Below are 18181 nucleotides of genomic sequence, written 5' to 3'. Positions count from 1 at the left end.
ATAAAAAAAACAAAAACGAGAGGAAAAGAAAAGGAGAAAAAAATAAATCCGGCCCAACCTGACTTTTAGTTGAACAAGGAGGAACTGACCGTACGGCAAAAACGAATGAACAGAACAGACAGAAAAGACTGTTAAAGATTTTCGTACAAAAGTCATATCCGAGACTTCACCCCACTTTGAATGGCTAAACCACCTAACTACAAGGGGGCCAGACATGAGTTCTTGATTAGAGCAACTACATATAAATTGTTGAAAAAGTAACGAGTCTCATATTTGGCTAACTATCCAGATTATAAAGAACAATCCCTGCATTCTAAATTACGGCTTTCAATCCAATCTGGGGGAAAAATCCAAGGGGTTCCCCAATACATAATTGAAAAGAATACATCCTCATGCTCAAAACCCCGTGATTCTACAGTGAACACTGCCTCATTCCCCCGTACATCCACCAGAGGCTTCCTCTAGAAACTTACTGTCTCCAGCAAAAAAACTAGGGAAGTTCTCAGGTTTCAACTCACAGAAAAGCCCTAGTCGCACTTAATGTTTCGGTATATCCTCCTCACAAACAAATTTGAACCAAGATAACCCACCGCCCCTGCACATCATTTGAAGGAACACTTCAGGCCAAACATTCATGTGAAAACAAGATTACTCAACAATAATGGATGATCAATGGGTTGGATCTGAACTCAAAATCCAACCAGAGCTTCAAATGAAACTGAAAATACACATTAAAAGATTATAATAATAAAGTGAAGACTTACCGCAGAGAATTCCAAGTCCGAGACAAAACATCAAAGTGTATCCAAAATAGAAACTAGTTTGGAAGAAGCCTGACATCTTTGTCTTCACATAGTAGTAGTATATTGAATACAGATACACATAAACAGCAGTTGAGGCAGCCGAAAAGAAAGAAGTCCATTGCCAGTGGTAGTTCTCAGCATTTAACAGGAAGTACGTCCCCACAATTGTCACACAAACAGTAACAATAATGAGAATCAGAAACACCAGCAGCATGAAGCCATAGACATAGTACACCTGTCAGCCACATAGGATGGAAATAAAGCACGAATAAGCCAGGTTCAAAACATCAAACACACAAAGCATGCATGTTTACATTACTTTTACTCAAATAAAAATTTGTTTATTTCAAGACTATTAGCCATTTCAAGAAATATTTTTTTGAATAAGGAAACCAGTTTCTCTACTCTATTAGCGAGAAGGAAGATGTTGGCAATATAAAATGAAAACCTGTTACAGACCATTAAACTTTTGGGGTCAAATAGTATCAAAGCTTCTATACCATGCAGTTGAATTTTATTGTTGCCACCCCATTCTTCATAAATAAATTGAAATTTCAACATAGGGTGATGATGTGCTTAATCAAACTTCAAGGCGTGGGGGCATGATAGAAATATGAGACCCTGTCATAGGTCTTCACTTAATAGCTTAAGCTTTTCTGGGATAGAGTGGTTTTTGACCAGAAACCGAAGCTTTCCAACCATAAGCCTAAGAAAATAACTTTGGTACCCACACAATGCATTGGGTTTTGATTCACCTTGTAATTCCAGAAGGATGTAAACACAAAATACATCTCAATGAAAATGCTGCCAAACGGTAGCAGTCCTCCCATCATAGAAACTACAGACGGTGTGAGATACCACTTCTTCTCAGGAATGGGACGGGGGATGGTCTTTACACGACAGGGATTATTTGGGGCGCCACTCCAGTTTCTTCCAACAACTGTACCCAGAAGTGCTAGAGGGAAAGAGATGAAAGCCCAAATGACAAACACAACCACCATTGTGCCAAATGGAATTGCTGCTAGAGACCCATAGAATATAGCAATTGTATTCAAGACAAACCCAATTCCAAAGCACATAAATGGGAAAAGAGATGCTGTGAGAATCATGGATTTGATCCAACTTTTACCTATAAAAAAAAAGGAAAAGGAAAAAGAGTGGTTACAAGCATTCAGAATATAGGTTGCAGTAAAGTCACTAAAACAAGCTTGAGGAGGGATTGCAGCAACTTTTCTTGCAAATGCCCGCTTACCCCCATGTCTTGAGTACATTCCCCCGCTCACATAACCAGAAATGAACGATGTGAGGGCATAACATACAATGAAGGTTGTGACAATTGCTCCTCGCCTGAAACACAAAAAGCATTGAAGGAATTTACGTAACAATGAAGGGGGGAAAAGAAGGGGACAGATAACAGATAGCCAGTCTGACACATAGACTAGGATAATGGATAATCATTAGGATATGCATGCAGCAAATGGCATGAACATAGTTATTTAACACATTTTGTGCACAATCTCACTATCATTAATAAAATTGTTATGCAGAATAATATAACAAGCAGTTTAAGGAATTACATACCCAACATACAACATCCCAACAATAGCCAACAAGATGACAAGAAGAACCAGCAACGCCAGCTGTGCACCAGTGCCAACAACAGCTGAAAGAATAACTAAATTGCGAGGAGGCCGAAAAACATCACCATGCACAAGTTTCCAGCCAGATTCTTCACTAACATCTCTCTCCTGGAAATATTTTCGTTAAAACAAAAATATTGACATTCAGAAACACTTCCCAGGAAGAAATTATATATATATATATTCAATAAACATATGATGAATAAGTCCAAAAGGCATCACCAGGGTTTCCAAATCATCATCTTCTCGTGCATACTTGGCATAATCATTTCTCAAAGTTCGCATTAATATCATTGACACCAATCCAGTGAGAAAGATGACCATCATGAAAGAATTAAAAATGGAAAACCAATGTATCTGCAAAAAGCCAGAGGAACTTAAATTCATTTGTTAACAAAGCCAGGGAAGGAGCCACATGGATGTGATCCCTCAGACAATGAAATATACAACAAATCTGGTCAAGAAATATATACATGCACAACGAAAACGGAATCTGAATGCAAAGTTTGCTACAATCTTTTTAACCTGATGTTCGAAGAAAGGATAATCCAGGTAGACATCAAAGCGACGTCCAAACGTGACATTAGTAGGTTCCCATTTAACAGAATATGTCATGTCCAAAGATCTACTAGCCTCCAGAGGCTTGGGGCTCTCTTGAGTGAGATTCACATGAATAATCTGCAAAATACAGACCCAAGTACATCACCTCATGGCTCCCTAAACTCTTTTCTGATATTAGAATTGGAAAGTATTCAAATAACTACTGACCTGATCCTTATTGTATTTAATGACAATGTTTTTGTGTGTGTAAAGGACATGCTTGCCATTATCACTGTTCTTATCAGGATGCAGCTCCCCAACAAACCCTTAAACATGAATAAAATTACTTAAATTGTGATGAAAAATATTGAAGACAAAATTATATCAATAAATAGAAAGAGATAAGGGCAGTCTTCAGCATACCCCACAATGGTAGATCATCTGAACTTACGTGGATCAGGTCAAATACCAGCCAGCAAATGAGATAGGGCAGTCAACAAGAAAGAGATCAAGTGTAAGTTACTCAGAAAGTGAAAGAGAACTTAGAACAAGAATAATTAAGCAAGATCGCATGCACACACGAGTGTGAGAAAGAGAGAGAGATAAGCAATGAGCAATTCACAGATGAAATCTCCTACGTCACACTATTATGATAATCCAAAAGAAACATGATATTGGTGGCCTTGTACTAAAAAGTTATTAAGAATTATCTAGCACAGGCTTCATGTGATATTTTCTGGCGATTCTAAATAGTGAAGCGCATATAAAAAAGCACCAGAACTATAGACCTTCTGTTTAACTATTAAAATATAAATAGGAACCAAATCACTACGTCCAGGGCTAGGTGTTTCTAAACAAGTCCATGTTAATAGATCATCCACATCAATAAATATAATCCCACTCTCGCAGGATAAAACATCAATCTATTTCCATTTGATTTAAATAATGTCAGACTAAGTAATTTATAATTTTAATTCCAATAACACGAAATTATAGTTTCCTTAAAACAATATCCACCAGAATTCCAGCTAAACATAGGGTAAAAATGCTCATAAATTTACATCTTGCAATCACTGAGAAAGCCACAAACCCTAAGCCATAATTATCTTCACCACCCCCTCCCCTTTCAAGAACAAGCTCAAGTCAAGATCAATTTTGCAAATTTACAGGGCACTTAGAAATCATTTTTTATGTATCCCAAAAAAGAAATCATTTTTTATCTTAGTTTCTGCCATATCAAGTCAGTGAATGAACACAAGCAATAACTTGAAACTGTGTGAACAGTGACACTCACAAAATTCTGAAGATCTAACCGGCAGGCTCTCCTGGTACCATAAAACTAGGCTTTCCAACATTCCATAGCAATCACAAGAGTACAAGCGCAAACTAAGGGTATTTGAGTTTCCTGAATCGTTTTCAGTTTTCATTTCTCATTTCCATTTAAATCTATTTACATTTGCAAGTGAAACTACTGGAACTTCTTTTAGAAGTGTCACCATTGTAAAACTTTTATTGAGAATATTTCCATAAAATATTTCCTTCTACACTCCACTTAAAAATTTCACTCATTTTTTCTTTGATGTTTTTATTTTCATATAAAATGAAGACAGGAAAAAAGGAAGCTAAAAAGACAATAAATTTCCGTATGCTTATCAAGAAAGAACAAGCTTTCAGTATGCTTCTACTTCCAACATTTCATGGCTTACAAAAGCATAACATTTTTACCCGTTCTCTTTGTAACAAGAAAAATAAACAACAAAAAACATACCCATGAAAAATTCAAACCAGTAACTATTTTCTATGGCATCCTTGAATTGTTTAGCCTTCACATCATCGAGAGCCAGCTGACAAATGACTGCCTTATCAACATTTTCTGAAAAAAGAACCATAAGTCATGCTGATTTGCCTATTGATAACTCTATGTAAAATAAATAGCAAGAGAAAAGCCTACATACTTCGAAACTTGATGTCAATTTGGCTATCAATGAGTTCATTGCCACCCAGCACCTCACCAAGACCGCCCCATTTATGTGCAGGGTTTTCAGATGGATGACAAAATGGAAGGCTGTAATAGTTGTATGTTTCTTGTGGATTGTTATAAGGTCCAACTTTGTTCACCCAAAGGGTAACCGGGTCTCCTTGCTGATACTGCAATAAAATTATATCCAAGCTTTAAAAAAGAAAGCTACTGGTCATAAAATGGGAAATTCCAAATGAAGATAGATATTCTATCCATGTCACTAGCAGGGGGAAAGACTTTAGGATAATTGACATATGAGGGAAAACTACTTTAAAATACAGGGCCAAAGTTATTGTGCAGTGAGGACCTCTGTATACAATCATCGAAATGCCAAACTACCCACTAAATGAAGTAAGATAAACAAAATCTCAACAGATACTGGGCTACAAGTATGATCTATAGTATGAGTTCACTCTGGGTGGACTTGTTGATTTCTTTCGAGAATAGATACTTAAGACACCAAGGGCATGGACTAGTCTGGTGCGACATGGAGCTCAACTTTTTAAACCTTACAGAGAACGTTGAAAAGTCATTCAATGTATGTTCAGTAGAACCAAAGACAAATTTGCAGTTAAAATCAAAAATTAAAGATTAAAGTGGAAGTCTATGTCACTGAAAGCCAACTCTACATATTCAGATAACGGAATTGTGGTAACACAAAATAAAGAAAATAGCACATAAAAGAAATATAGAACCTCTAGTCTCAAATACAACTAAATGAATTCATGTGAAAACTTAATTCAATAATCAGACACTGCACTTTTAAAAGGCATAGCCCAATATGAATTTTTATCTTTAGCCCACTAGAAAGTAGAATTCTGATGCCCCCAGACTGTCATCATGCATTCAACTATTCTCAAGCCCAAGTTTCTCGTAAATTGAGTTACTCTGTTCTACATCAACCATTACAATAATGGAATCAGTGAAATGACAACTAGTAGATAGCAAAGCCGACAACAAATTATGAAGCTTCTATGCTGATATCACTTGTGAAATCTAGGATCAGAATAGGAGCACTCAAGGCATCAAACAACAATGACTTGTCTGCCCTGTTTAATTCTAGCTTATGTCTACCAGTACGAATCTATCCTTGGGTTCTGTGATCTGTTACCTCACATCTTAAACCTCTACCATTATATGTCTAAAACCATCATTAATGTATGCTCGAGATAACAGAAAATTTAAAACAATAAGCACCGCTCTAGCTGTCTGGAGACTTTTAACATATATTGCTAGGTACCTGAACGTGAAACCACTAATTTAAAAGAAACGCGGCACAATTTCTGGGCAGCCAACATTGTTGTACAGGCCGTTATCCACAACTTTCCATTTGCTGCCACATTATATTACGCCAAATCCAAAACAATTCAGTGTAAATTTCCATCAGAAGATGGAAAAGCTTTTCCAACTTGTTTGAGAAAACAATGATCCTAGATCACCCATTGACCATAATACGGCGAAGAAGTGAAATTGAATTTCATATAAAGGGGTAATGAATCGCATCTAAATATCTGCATTGTACAGACACCAATATGATCATAACTGCTTAATCAAACTCAAAGCCCACCAAAGATCTAGCGCCAAAAAGCCCAACCATTCCACACATAATACAAACGAAAAAACACGCCCCAAATATTCCTCAGCTGAGAAAAACCCAAGAAAACAGTATGAATTTACTGAAATCAAATTCCAAATCAAGATCATCACCCAAAACACCGAATGCAACAGATGGCAACCCCACTCGCCAGCAGATCTAATTCCAATTCAGAAATCAAACGCAAGAGAAAACTAGATCATGGGGCAGAATCGGAAAGAAATGAAGAACAAACGAACAGAAAGAGGGGACAGTCATGGGAAGGGTTTGAAAATAACGAGCAATGGATAAGAAAGGGGGAACTTGCCTTGTGATCTGACTCTGACGCGAACGCCGGAGAGAGGAGCAGGAGGAGGATAAAAGAGAGCACGGAGAAGTTGAGGTATCGGAATTCGAAGGACATGGCGGGCACGGCGACACTCGGATCTAGAACCTCTCAGATTGAGAAGTGACTTGGTAAGAGAGAGGGAGGGAGGGAGAGGAAGAGGGAGAAGTCCTTGCATTGCAGAATCCACGGAATTGGACATCGAAACATAAAACGCTGTGTACCGATACTGGGCCCTACTGGGTCCGAAAAAACTTATCCGGGCTCTTTTGGATTTGGTAAAGATCCGCTCATCAAACAGCCACATTTTTTTCTGTTTGGGTGCACATGCAACAGTAGCATCCAATATTAATTGGGTTTATAGCCCAAACAATAGGATTTTAAAAATCCACAACACGATCTTTCACCAAAAACGCAATTATTATAATTGTAATTGTAAATTAAGCGAATATTCGTTATACCTCTTCTTGTAACCAATTACGCCCTGGTTGGCAATGACTGAACGTTGCGCAAGATGCAAGATCTCTTAATTCAAGCTTCGTTGCTGATCTTTTTTTGTTTAATATTTTTTGTGGGTTGATATTTGCTAGTTAAGCCACTAATCATCAAATCAGATTAGAATATAAAAATTACAAATTGCAATATCCATATCACTGAGCATTATGATTTTCATTTTAAGACTTACAAATTGCATTAAAACTTATTATTGAAAGTTACTATAAATATGATTAAAAAATTCAATTGTCTTAATAAGTTTTTAAGTTGGATTGTGTCTCTCGTCCTTGTTTTTCTTTTTGGCTTTAGCACCTGATATTTTAAGTGGCTGCGCTCAAGTTTTGAGGATTTAATGGGACTCATAATGGAGACATGACAAGCATTATTTTTGGGCATTTTCTAATTATTTACGTTGATGCATTCTCAGAATTTTAAAGATTTGTTTGGTTATATTATTTTTGCTTTTGAAAAGCACATTTTTACTTTTGAAATGTTGAATGTTGTTTGAAAATTTTATGTTCAACTAAACTAACTTTCTGAATATACATTTAATAACCCATTAAAAGTGGACTTGAGAATTTATCAAGAGGAAGCTTTGAAACACAGCTTTTGGAATGTTATTGGCATAACACACGTGGCATATAATGGGTGGTTCACGTGACTTTTAAATGTATATGTGAAAAAGAAAAATAATTTTGGATGAGTAGGAGACACTATGAGTTATCAATTTTTTTAACGAATCTATAAGAAATGTTGATAAGAATTACTTTTGCATATAAAAATTAATTGGCAAATTTTTGATGATGAATTTCGAATATAATTATGAAATAATAATAATCTTTTTCAATATATCTAACTTTATATTATTATTATTATTATTATTTTTATTTAAAATTTTTATCACATTTTTTAAACTCTCTAATATATTACATTATATAATAAAAAATTACAAATCATCATAAATTAATATTTTTTTAATAATTGTGCATTCAAAAATATACTTTATTATCATAATTCAAACAACTTTCAATTTATAAAACTGGCTATTAAAAAAATTTATCCAAATATAAATATTGTTATAATAACTGACTTTCACTAGAATAATTTTTACCAAATAAACTTTTAGCAAACTGATTTTCGACAAACTAAAACTAAACACACATTAATTCAAGACCTATAGTTAAGATAAAATAACTTTAACTGATCCAAAGCATGTGGTTTTTCTTGTACATTTTTTTAATGCTATACTCTCTTTCATTTCGTATTATTGTTTTCCTCTTTAATAAATTTGAATTAATTTATTTAATTAAATAAATATATACTCCCTCCGTTTAAAAATGTAAAATATTTTTTGACGAGTTAAATGTTCAAAAATATAAGATATTTTTAATCTTTTAAAATGTAATTATTGCTTTTTTTAAAAGTACCCCTATTAATAAATGGCTATATATTTATTATAGGATATTTAATAGAGATAAATATAAAAAAAATAATTAATTTAAAAATAAATAATTATTTTATTAAAAGGTGAGATTAAATTAAAAATATCTTATATTTTTAAATAACGCGCGTGCGCGTGTGTGTGTGTGAAGGAACAAGGCGTGCGTTGACTTGAAATGGAAGAAACTTCTTGAATAAATTATTTTGATGACAATAAAAAATGTGGCTTTATTTCCACTAATGGCTGCCTAACATTCAAATTCAAAATGTAGATTGCGTGCGGTATGATCCAACTTTTGCTATCAGAAATGAATAATTCAATTCGCGTATGAAAATCAGCGTAGGAAAGGGTATGAATTCACAATCGGCAAGCACATTGAATTGCAGATACACAAAGCAAATGGGTTGGTGGCTCCGAATAAATGAATGGAGTCAATAGACCATTGGTACTTGGCAGAGGGCATAATCACGCTTGTGTATGAAAGCGTCAATTTCTAGTCATTTATTATTTTAGACTTGCAATAATAGGACAACTGTAGATGGGCGGGCCCTTGAGCCCGTCTTCCAAAAAATATGAATTTTTAAGACTCAATTTTTTTTCAAAGCTAAGTTTATTTTAAAAAAAAATAAAATAAATAAATATAAATAAAGATATAAAATTTTAATTAAGATTTAAAATAAAAATCAAAATTTTCAATTTAAATTAATTTTATCAAATCTGATAAATATAAAAACTTGTGTATCATATAATACAACATTAATCAAAACTAATAAATAGACCTTACAAAGTAATTGTATTTAAAAAATTAATAAAAAATCTGCTAATATTGTGTTTAAATAAATAGCAAAAGAAACAACATCAATTATTTGATAACACAATATTTAAAAAATTATTTATCTTTTGGGAAATAAGGCTTGAAGAATTGCCTGAGCCCAACCCTCTTTTTTCAAGACTTATCAGTGCTGAACTTAAAAACCCGATTTTCTAAAAAACTTTTAATTTTTTAAATTCAAATCCTTATATAAATAGAGACTCTAAGTTTAACCCTTCACGCTCAACCTTATTTCTTACTTTACTCGTGTTTGCTCTATCTTCATACTCCTTTTATAACTTATAACTAGAAAACATAAATACTTTTTTTAATTATATAGGACAAATACTTGTGTATAGTAATCCTCATACACATTTTAGTGTAGTTAATTATTTTTTATCATTATTCCTTATTAATTGCATAAAATTGTTGGCAAACTTTTAATTCATATGTACATTTTAGTGTGTTTATTAATGTCGATGAGGAATAAGATTGACAATTTAAATATTTTTTGCAAGTTTAAAAATTATTAATTATTAATTATTATTCCTTAAAAATCGTGAAGTTAATCAACTGTGTTCCATTATTTAAACCAAGGGCAGCACTGCCTGTACATCTGTGCATGGAGTTTGAGATTAATTTAACTATTCATTACTGATACCATCCCACTCTATAAAACACCTTGGAAGAGGTTAAACATATTAAAATATAAGATATTTTGATAAAAATAAAATTTTATTAATGATATTTTTAAATATTATCTTTTTTATTAATATTCTTTCACAAATGAATTATTAAAAGAAGGGTATTTTTAAAATTTTATATTTATTTTTAAAAAATATTATAATATATATTTAATAAATGTTATCAGCATGCTCAATTTTATCTAAATATATTTTATAAATCAAAATGGAGGGAATATTTTCTAATAACTTGACTTCATATGCAATATTTATGCTATATTGTTTGGTGACCAATATTTATGCAATATTTGATAAGTATAAAAGTGTTCTGTAGGCAGGAAATGAAACATACACCTACCATATTTTCTTTTGAGTACATCTCTCATTTCCTTTAAAAAGAATAATTTTGGTGTACCAAGCATGCATCTCTCTTGCATGCAATGACTGGACACGTTATTTTTTTATGACTTTTTTAAAGTAGCATTTGGATTAGTGAATTTGTATTTGAATTTGAATTTTAGTTTAAAATCTTACATTTTAAATATCACATTTTAAAGTCTTGTATTTAAAGTATTTTATTTGAGTAGTTTAAAAAATTTAAATAAAGAAGAAAGATGGGTTGAGATTCAAAACAAAAACAAAACAAAAACAAAAAAAAGCAATAATCTTACATATATTTTTCAATTAAAAAAAGATAAAAAGAGATGCAAAAGTTATAAGAGCATCAATAATAAAAATATAAAGAAAACAAAGTATCTAAAGTGATTAAAACTTTAAATAACTAGAATATAGGAGAAATTTAAAATTATAAAAGAAATGTAATAAAAAATAGATTTAAATTTAAATCAAATTCAAGTCTATAAATTTCTGTCTATCTAAATAAGAAATTTGATTTAAATATAATTTCAAATCCAAATTTCTCATTAAATCCAAACATATCATACATGAAATGACTTATGTACTTTTAAATTTTAGCTAAGATTGGGCAGAAGCTTGAACGATGGAAACTTATTATTATTGGCTTTTTTTTCAAACCTAAGTTTTAGATTTGTTTCGACATAACTATTATATTAAATTCGAGCATTATTAAAATAAAAATAAATAAAAATGCTCGCGTCGTCGTAGTTTCCCGCACCGAGTGGGAATGGGCTACGAAGGAGGACTGCTCTCACGAAGTGAGCAGAAGATTAAGACAAATTTAGTTGTGTTTGGTGAAGATTCAACGAAGCGTCCATTCTTGAAGGAGGATGAGGTAGGCTAGGGGATTTGATCGCGTAGTCAGATGTCAAGTGGCTATTCGAGCATTATCAGGTCCCTTGTTTATCTGAATTTCAGCTTGTAAGCATTAGTCTCCAAAAGTTTTAATATTACAAGTATTAATAATTCGAACACAATAAAATAAGTTAGTTGCTGTTGAGTAAACTTGACGGTCCAGATGTGTGCAATTATGGGGCACCGGAGGAGGACACTGCAGGGGATCCGTATCTTTCTTTTACCAGGTTTTATTTTTATTTTTTATTTTTTCTGTTTTTAATATTTATCTTTTCGTCATTATTTTTGGATAATCTCACTTAGTGTCTAATAACATAAAATTTTGCATTTTAAGTCAAATACAATTTGAAGATTCTCTACATTAATTGAAAACATATTTTAACAAAAAAAAGACACATTTACCTTTAGACAATTTGTAAAACATTGTGTTGAAAATTTGTAAATATTGTATTTTGCATTTATAGATATTCTATTATTCTTTCATCTTGAGCAACTTACACATTTCAAGTTAAACCATTTTCATTAAACTAATTGCACATTACAGGACATTGTGTTAAAATTTATGAATATTATATTACGCATTCATAAACATCTATTGTTCTTTCATCTAGCACAATTTGTATATTTTAAATTAAATTATTTTTACTAAATTAATTGTATATTATAGGATATTGTGTTAAAAAATATAAATATTATATTGTACATTCATGTAAAAAAAAAGAACAATGTATCTTTTTATTAAATATATTTTCACTTGAAGTTTTTGGCCTTGCAAAAAAATTTTTAAATTATATTAGGCTTTAAATACAAACTAATGTGCTTTGGCCCTAAGTGGGATTCTCCCCCTTTTTTTTTTATTTTACGTCTGAGAATATTAAAATCATATAGAACTCTTTTGTCAAATTGCCATGTCCATCTGCGGCGCATGCACATCCATTTCCCATCAACTGCCAAGTGTCTCTTTCTTAAAATAATTATAATAGTTATTTTTTTGACAGTAACATATATCCTTTTGTCAATAATAGTTATTTTCAATAACTAGTGATTTTAAATTTCCCCAATGAATGTTCTCCAAATTTGGATTAACGTAACAAACAAGAATAATCTTAATTAGTTAATTTAACGGGGATGGAAGCACTTATTATAGCGAGTCATTTTATAGAAAATTTTCATTTCACATTCGAAGTTCATGGAAGTGACATTCGATGGAATAAAGTAAGAAACCAAAATATATAAATTGTGAAGGACACATCTATCTGCAGAGCAATTTCACATTAAAAATCAAAGGCATTGATATTTTTAATATTATCATATAATTTATTTTTGTATCAGAAAATATTTAAACTTATGGGACCATGTAATGTTCTTGTATGATATAAAAAAATATCAGAGACACAAGTAATAATTTATATGGTAAAAAATTTATTGTTGATGATTTAATTTTTAAATTTTAAATATAAAAAGTATGAATTTTATAAATGTTAGATCAAATTTTATTAAGAATTTAAAATAAGGTTGAAAAGAGTTTTCCTCCGTCAATTCATTTAACCAATAAATAGGCTGGAATAAAAATATTAAATAGTAAATTTTGGGCCAAAATTATAAAACACACTGACAGTTAGGTTCATTTTTGGCTTGCAATTAAATTTTAGATAATATATCTATTATAAGAAATTATTTTCTGATGATGATAATAAGATAAAATTTCACGTGATTGGGACATCTGATAAGATTCCACTCACATTATTTAAAAGAGAAAAAAGAATAGCGAGAGAGAGAATTCTCTCATCACTACATCAGTCTTCAGTCATCATCATGGGAACTTCTGTCCCCGAAGATACAGTGAGAGAGATACTTGCTTTGCTAGTTTTCTTTTCCCTGCACGCAGACACGGCCTCCCTTTCTCTCTATCTCTCTATCTCTCTCTCTGCGCACTCCCAAAGCGTTATAGCAGCTTCTGTTCCTTTTCAATTATTATTATTTAGTATCTTTATTAATTATGATATATTCTGCTGCTGATTTTCTGCTCAATTCTTTGCTTTCCTTCAAAACTCTCCCAAATTCCACCACCACCCCTTCCATAAATCTCAACCTTCCCGGCTAATCTCGAGCATCCATTACCATTAGAGTCTCTCTCTCTCTCTCTCTCTCTCACACACCACACACACACAGCGTGACCCCTGTCTCTGCCTCTCTCGTTTTCCGGTCCTGTTTTGGTGCTTGAAAGTCGAGTTTTTGGTTCAGTTTATGGGTTCGATTGATCTTTGCTGGTAACTGCTAAGGCACGACGGAAGCGGGTTTATCGTGGATTTGACGTTGTAATATTCGGCGTGTTGATTCGGCTGAAAGGAAGAGGAGAAAGGGATGGATAAGTACGAGCTGGTGAAGGATATAGGATTTGGGAATTTCGGGGTGGCCAGGCTTATGCGGAACAAAGAGACCAAGGAGCTCGTTGCCATGAAGTACATTGAACGAGGCCACAAGGTGCATGCAATTTTTGAACTTCTTTCATGCTCCGTATAACATTTTTGAGCTGAAAGCTATTCTCAGCAACTATTATCTTGCAATTCCTAAACAATTTCTGTGTGTCTATTGTCTGTGTAGTTTTTTCCCCTTTTTCCTTTCTGTCTGCATGCACTTTTATATGCACGTCATTGGTTGTGGACGCTTAATCTATGTTTTCCAGATTGATGCAAATGTGGCCAGGGAAATTATAAACCACAGATCTCTTCGCCACCCCAATATAATTCGGTTCAAGGAGGTCTGTACCCATGTGCTTATGATTTATGAGTCAATCTTACTTTGCTTTGTGAGTAGGTATTGTCTAATATGGGATTTTAGCTTTGTAGGTGGTACTGACTCCCACACATCTTGCAATAGTCATGGAGTATGCTGCAGGTGGAGAGCTCTTTGAGCGAATATGCAATGCTGGAAGATTCAGTGAAGATGAGGTTATCTCTCTACCCTTTATTCTATATAGTTAATTTTTAAGCGAGTCTATGGTGCTCAGGTGTTCGTACGTTATAGCTTTTACAATTGTTTAATCAGTGGACATTGGATTCATTAGAGCATGAGGGTGTTTGGCTAACTTAAACCCGCTAACCATGGTTAATTGCTTATTAGCTAGGCAGCACAGTCGGAGCTGTTACCAAAGTGTACAATCCCACGGGTTTAATGTGTATTTGGAAACCCGTTGATCTTGGTCAAAACGTGGTTATGATGAGAGTAGTTTTGGTTTGAAATTTGAAGTTGCAAAAGCTAGTGGTTGAGATGAGAATGTAATGTGTCTGGGGTTAGCGGCACTATTGGATGTAAATTCTACCTTAGACATGGAATCTCTTTGTGGATCTTTAGTTCTAGTGAATTATAGCTTAGGAGCATGAAGTTTCCGCATATAGTTTCTTTTCTTTTCTTTTCTTTTTCTTTTTCTTTTGTTAGAGGATGGGAAAATTTATTCAAGCCAAATGAGGAAATAATACAAAGTTAGGCAGCGCCTAAGATGTTACATGGCTGTAGAAAAATGAAAATAGAAGTAGGCAAGAGTTACATAGTAATAAATATGGGCATTGTGATCTTTCTTGGGCCTGGATGGTATGAGCTACAAGGGCGTACACAACATTGTGCAAGCTCCGCATAAATTTATTTAGTTCTACTGTTCTAGTGTGGATTGGGAGATCAAATTATACCTCAAGTGGAAAAGTTTAGATATTTGGGAGCCATTATTCAAAATGATGGCGAAATCAGTGGAGATATTTCACATAGAATTCAAGCTGGGTGGTTTAATTGGAGAAAAGCTAAAGGAGTTATTTGTGACCGTAAGGTGCCTAATAAACTTAAAGGAAAGTTTTATCGTACTGCTATCAGACCGGCAATGTTATATAGTAGTGAATGCTGGGCTCTAACGGGACAGCAAGAGCATAAAGTTGGAGTAGCAGAGATGAGAATGTTACGATGGATGTGCGGACATACACGTAAAGATAAAATTCGAAATGAGCACATACGTGAAAAAGTGAGGGTGGCACCTATTGAGGAAAAAATGGTAGAAAATCGGTTGAGATGGTTTGGGCATGTACAAAGAAGACCAAGGGAGGCACCAGTGAGAAGAGTGGAACATATAACTTTGAGTCCAATTAAGAGAGGTAGAGGAAGGCCTAAGAGAACACTCTTGGAAGTTGTTGAACGTGATCTCTTAATTAATAATATTTCTAAAAGCTTAATAAATGATAGAGCACAATGGCGTCTTGCAATCCATGTAGCCGACCCCACCTAGTGGGATAAAATGTGTTGTTGTTGTTCTAGTGTGGATTGCATGCTTTTGCCAGACTACAAGGTGTGCGTAAGCTGGCCTGGACACAACTTGACTGAAATACCAAAAGCAGAAAAAAGTGGGATTTTTTTAGCAACAAAATTGGAATTGTTAGTTGGACTCTGACACCTCACAAGTAAATATCTTCTAGATTTGACTGGATCCAAAGCTGCCATAATTTCCAGCTTGTTAGACACCTAGCAGAATTTTCTACTTTATAAAATCATACTTTGTCCTCGTTGACTTAGTGGAGATAATTTAATCAATTGAACACCAACTTAACTTAGAACATTATTTAAGAGGACATAAAACTAATAAGTTCTCTTAAAGAAATATGCTTTCAAGTAACTTGATTTATTTTGAATGTTGAGGTGGAGGACAGGATGCTGATAAGTTCTCTTAGAGAAATATACTCTCAAGTAACTTAAGTTATGAAATTGAGTGCTGAGGCTCCATTAGTTCTTTAACCTTGCAGGGAGCCGTCCCTGTTTTTTTTTTTTTTTTTTTTGACAACTTGTTAAAGGGAGAAAGTTGCTTCCTATCTATTTGTGCCCACTTTTTGAGCAACCTGATGTAGGAAGGAATTTAATTTATCGTTCTTGTATATTCCAGGCAAGGTACTTCTTCCAGCAGCTCATCTCAGGAGTTAACTACTGTCATTCCATGGTAACTGAACATTTTTCCTGATAATGGACTGTGCCATTTAGAATGTGTTTATAAATAATTAAATATGCTTCCTTTCCTCTTCTCTTGTGTCATTTTCTTTGTAATTTCCTTGCTCTGCAGCAAATTTGCCATCGAGACTTGAAACTAGAGAACACCTTATTGGATGGCAGCCCAGCTCCGCGTCTGAAAATTTGTGATTTTGGTTATTCTAAGGTTCGAATGTGGATTAATATGATTATTATCATTATCAGTTTTAATTTTTTAGATAATTAGTTGCTGGTATATTTGACACTTTTTGTAAGCTTTTTCTCTCAGTCTTCTCTGCTTCATTCAAGACCTAAATCGACTGTTGGAACTCCAGCCTACATTGCACCAGAGGTTCTTTCACGTAGAGAATATGATGGAAAGGTAATCTAGCTTCAACCATGCGAAAAGTTTTAGATTGTGATGCATGGTTCATTAAACACGTACATGCAACACATGCTGCATTTGAAGTACTATAAATTGTTACTCCTCTGAAGTCCTTCCTCCCAAATTGACTCATTTTGACAGTCAGGAACTTTCTTATGCATGGATTTGATGTTTCTTGTTTCTCCGAGTTTTAACATGGGCTCGTCTTTATTTACCTCAGTTTTATGTTTCTCTCCATCCTTTGCAGCCTGTGAAATATAACTGTTGACTAAGCACGAGTGATAAAAAGAAACTCAAATTTTGTTAAGAATTTCCCTGTAGCAAAAAAGCATTTTAGTTACCAGCTATGAACTGCAGTAGCATGTGATCTCCTTCGTGTTAATGCCTTGAGATGTGGAAAGCACTTTGACTTTTACCTGTTTCACATGTAAGCTCTGAAACTTCATTTTATATTAATAACTGGGAAGAGCTATGTTAGTTATATACTTGGCAATCAGGTTGGACATATGAAACTGATGTTTCAATGACTGTGCAGCATGAACACTTCACAAAGATCCCTTTTGTTGTCTTACATTTTCTGATTCTTCAAAATGTAGCTGAACTTTTTGATATTTGTCATGTCACTCTAAACCAAATCAATGACATGTTGGGTACTAATGATGTTTGTTTTTTGTTATTTTATTCTTTTATGTGTTTATTCAGTTGGCAGATGTATGGTTTGTGGAGTAACTCTTTTATGTAATGCTAGTGGGAGCATACCCATTTGAAGACCAAGAGGATCCTAGAAACTTCAGGAAAACCATAAGCGTAATCTTTTCCTTCTTCTTTTTACCACATCAGTTGATAAATTGATAAAACGCTTCCCCTTTCTGACTTCCTGCATTTTTATCCAGCGAATCATGTCTGTTCAATACAAGATTCCGGACTATGTTCACATATCTCAGGGTGTAGACACCTGCTGTCTCGCATTTTCGTGGCAAATCCAGCAGGGTACTATATGACATGTTGCTTAACACTAAGTTTTTATTTTAATTATTTATTTTTTGATAAAAACATGTCGAAAATATCCAGCTATGCCACATAAAACTCTAATTGTAATCTGAACAAGTCATAAGCATAGATGCTTAGGGTTAGTCTTTGTCTTTTCCGTGTGGGTCCTTGAATGATGATGTGT

General features: G+C 33.6%; 1 protein-coding gene and 1 pseudogene across 1 annotated transcript; one reads left to right on the top strand and one right to left on the bottom strand.

Annotated features, from left to right (window-relative positions):
* Positions 1-106: 106 nt before the first annotated feature.
* Positions 107-7091, bottom strand: LOC129297802 (transmembrane 9 superfamily member 1). Its single transcript, XM_054936148.1, has 12 exons — positions 6905-7091; positions 4939-5131; positions 4752-4856; positions 3407-3424; positions 3212-3309; positions 2969-3121; positions 2666-2800; positions 2385-2551; positions 2056-2150; positions 1559-1932; positions 765-1038; positions 107-595 (listed from the first exon to the last, which is right to left on the bottom strand). Exons 1-12 carry the CDS (start codon positions 6998-7000, stop codon positions 528-530), a joined length of 1776 nt encoding a protein of 591 aa, XP_054792123.1. The 5' UTR covers positions 7001-7091; the 3' UTR covers positions 107-527.
* A 6327-nt stretch (positions 7092-13418) lies between these two features.
* On the top strand, positions 13419-17997 carry LOC129297804 (serine/threonine-protein kinase SRK2A-like; annotated as a pseudogene).
* Positions 17998-18181: the final 184 nt, after the last annotated feature.

The sequence above is a fragment of the Prosopis cineraria genome, unplaced genomic scaffold (genome assembly GCF_029017545.1).
Source record: "Prosopis cineraria cultivar Desert tree isolate PC_DT_omini unplaced genomic scaffold, ASM2901754v1 PC614, whole genome shotgun sequence".
Classification (NCBI taxonomy): domain Eukaryota; kingdom Viridiplantae; phylum Streptophyta; class Magnoliopsida; order Fabales; family Fabaceae; genus Prosopis; species Prosopis cineraria.
Note: the sequence above shows the minus strand (reverse complement) of the source record. Positions and strands in the feature narration are given on the sequence as shown.

Coding starts and splice junctions, on each gene's coding strand:
- LOC129297802 (XM_054936148.1), bottom strand. CDS start 7,000: ATGTCCTTCGAATTCCGATACCTCAACTTCTCCGTGCTCTCTTTTATC. Junction 4,857..4,938: donor AATTGACATCAAGTTTCGAA/GTATGTAGGCTT, acceptor TTCTTTTTTCAG/AAAATGTTGATAAGGCAGTC. Junction 2,552..2,665: donor ATGATGATTTGGAAACCCTG/GTGATGCCTTTT, acceptor AAATATTTCCAG/GAGAGAGATGTTAGTGAAGA.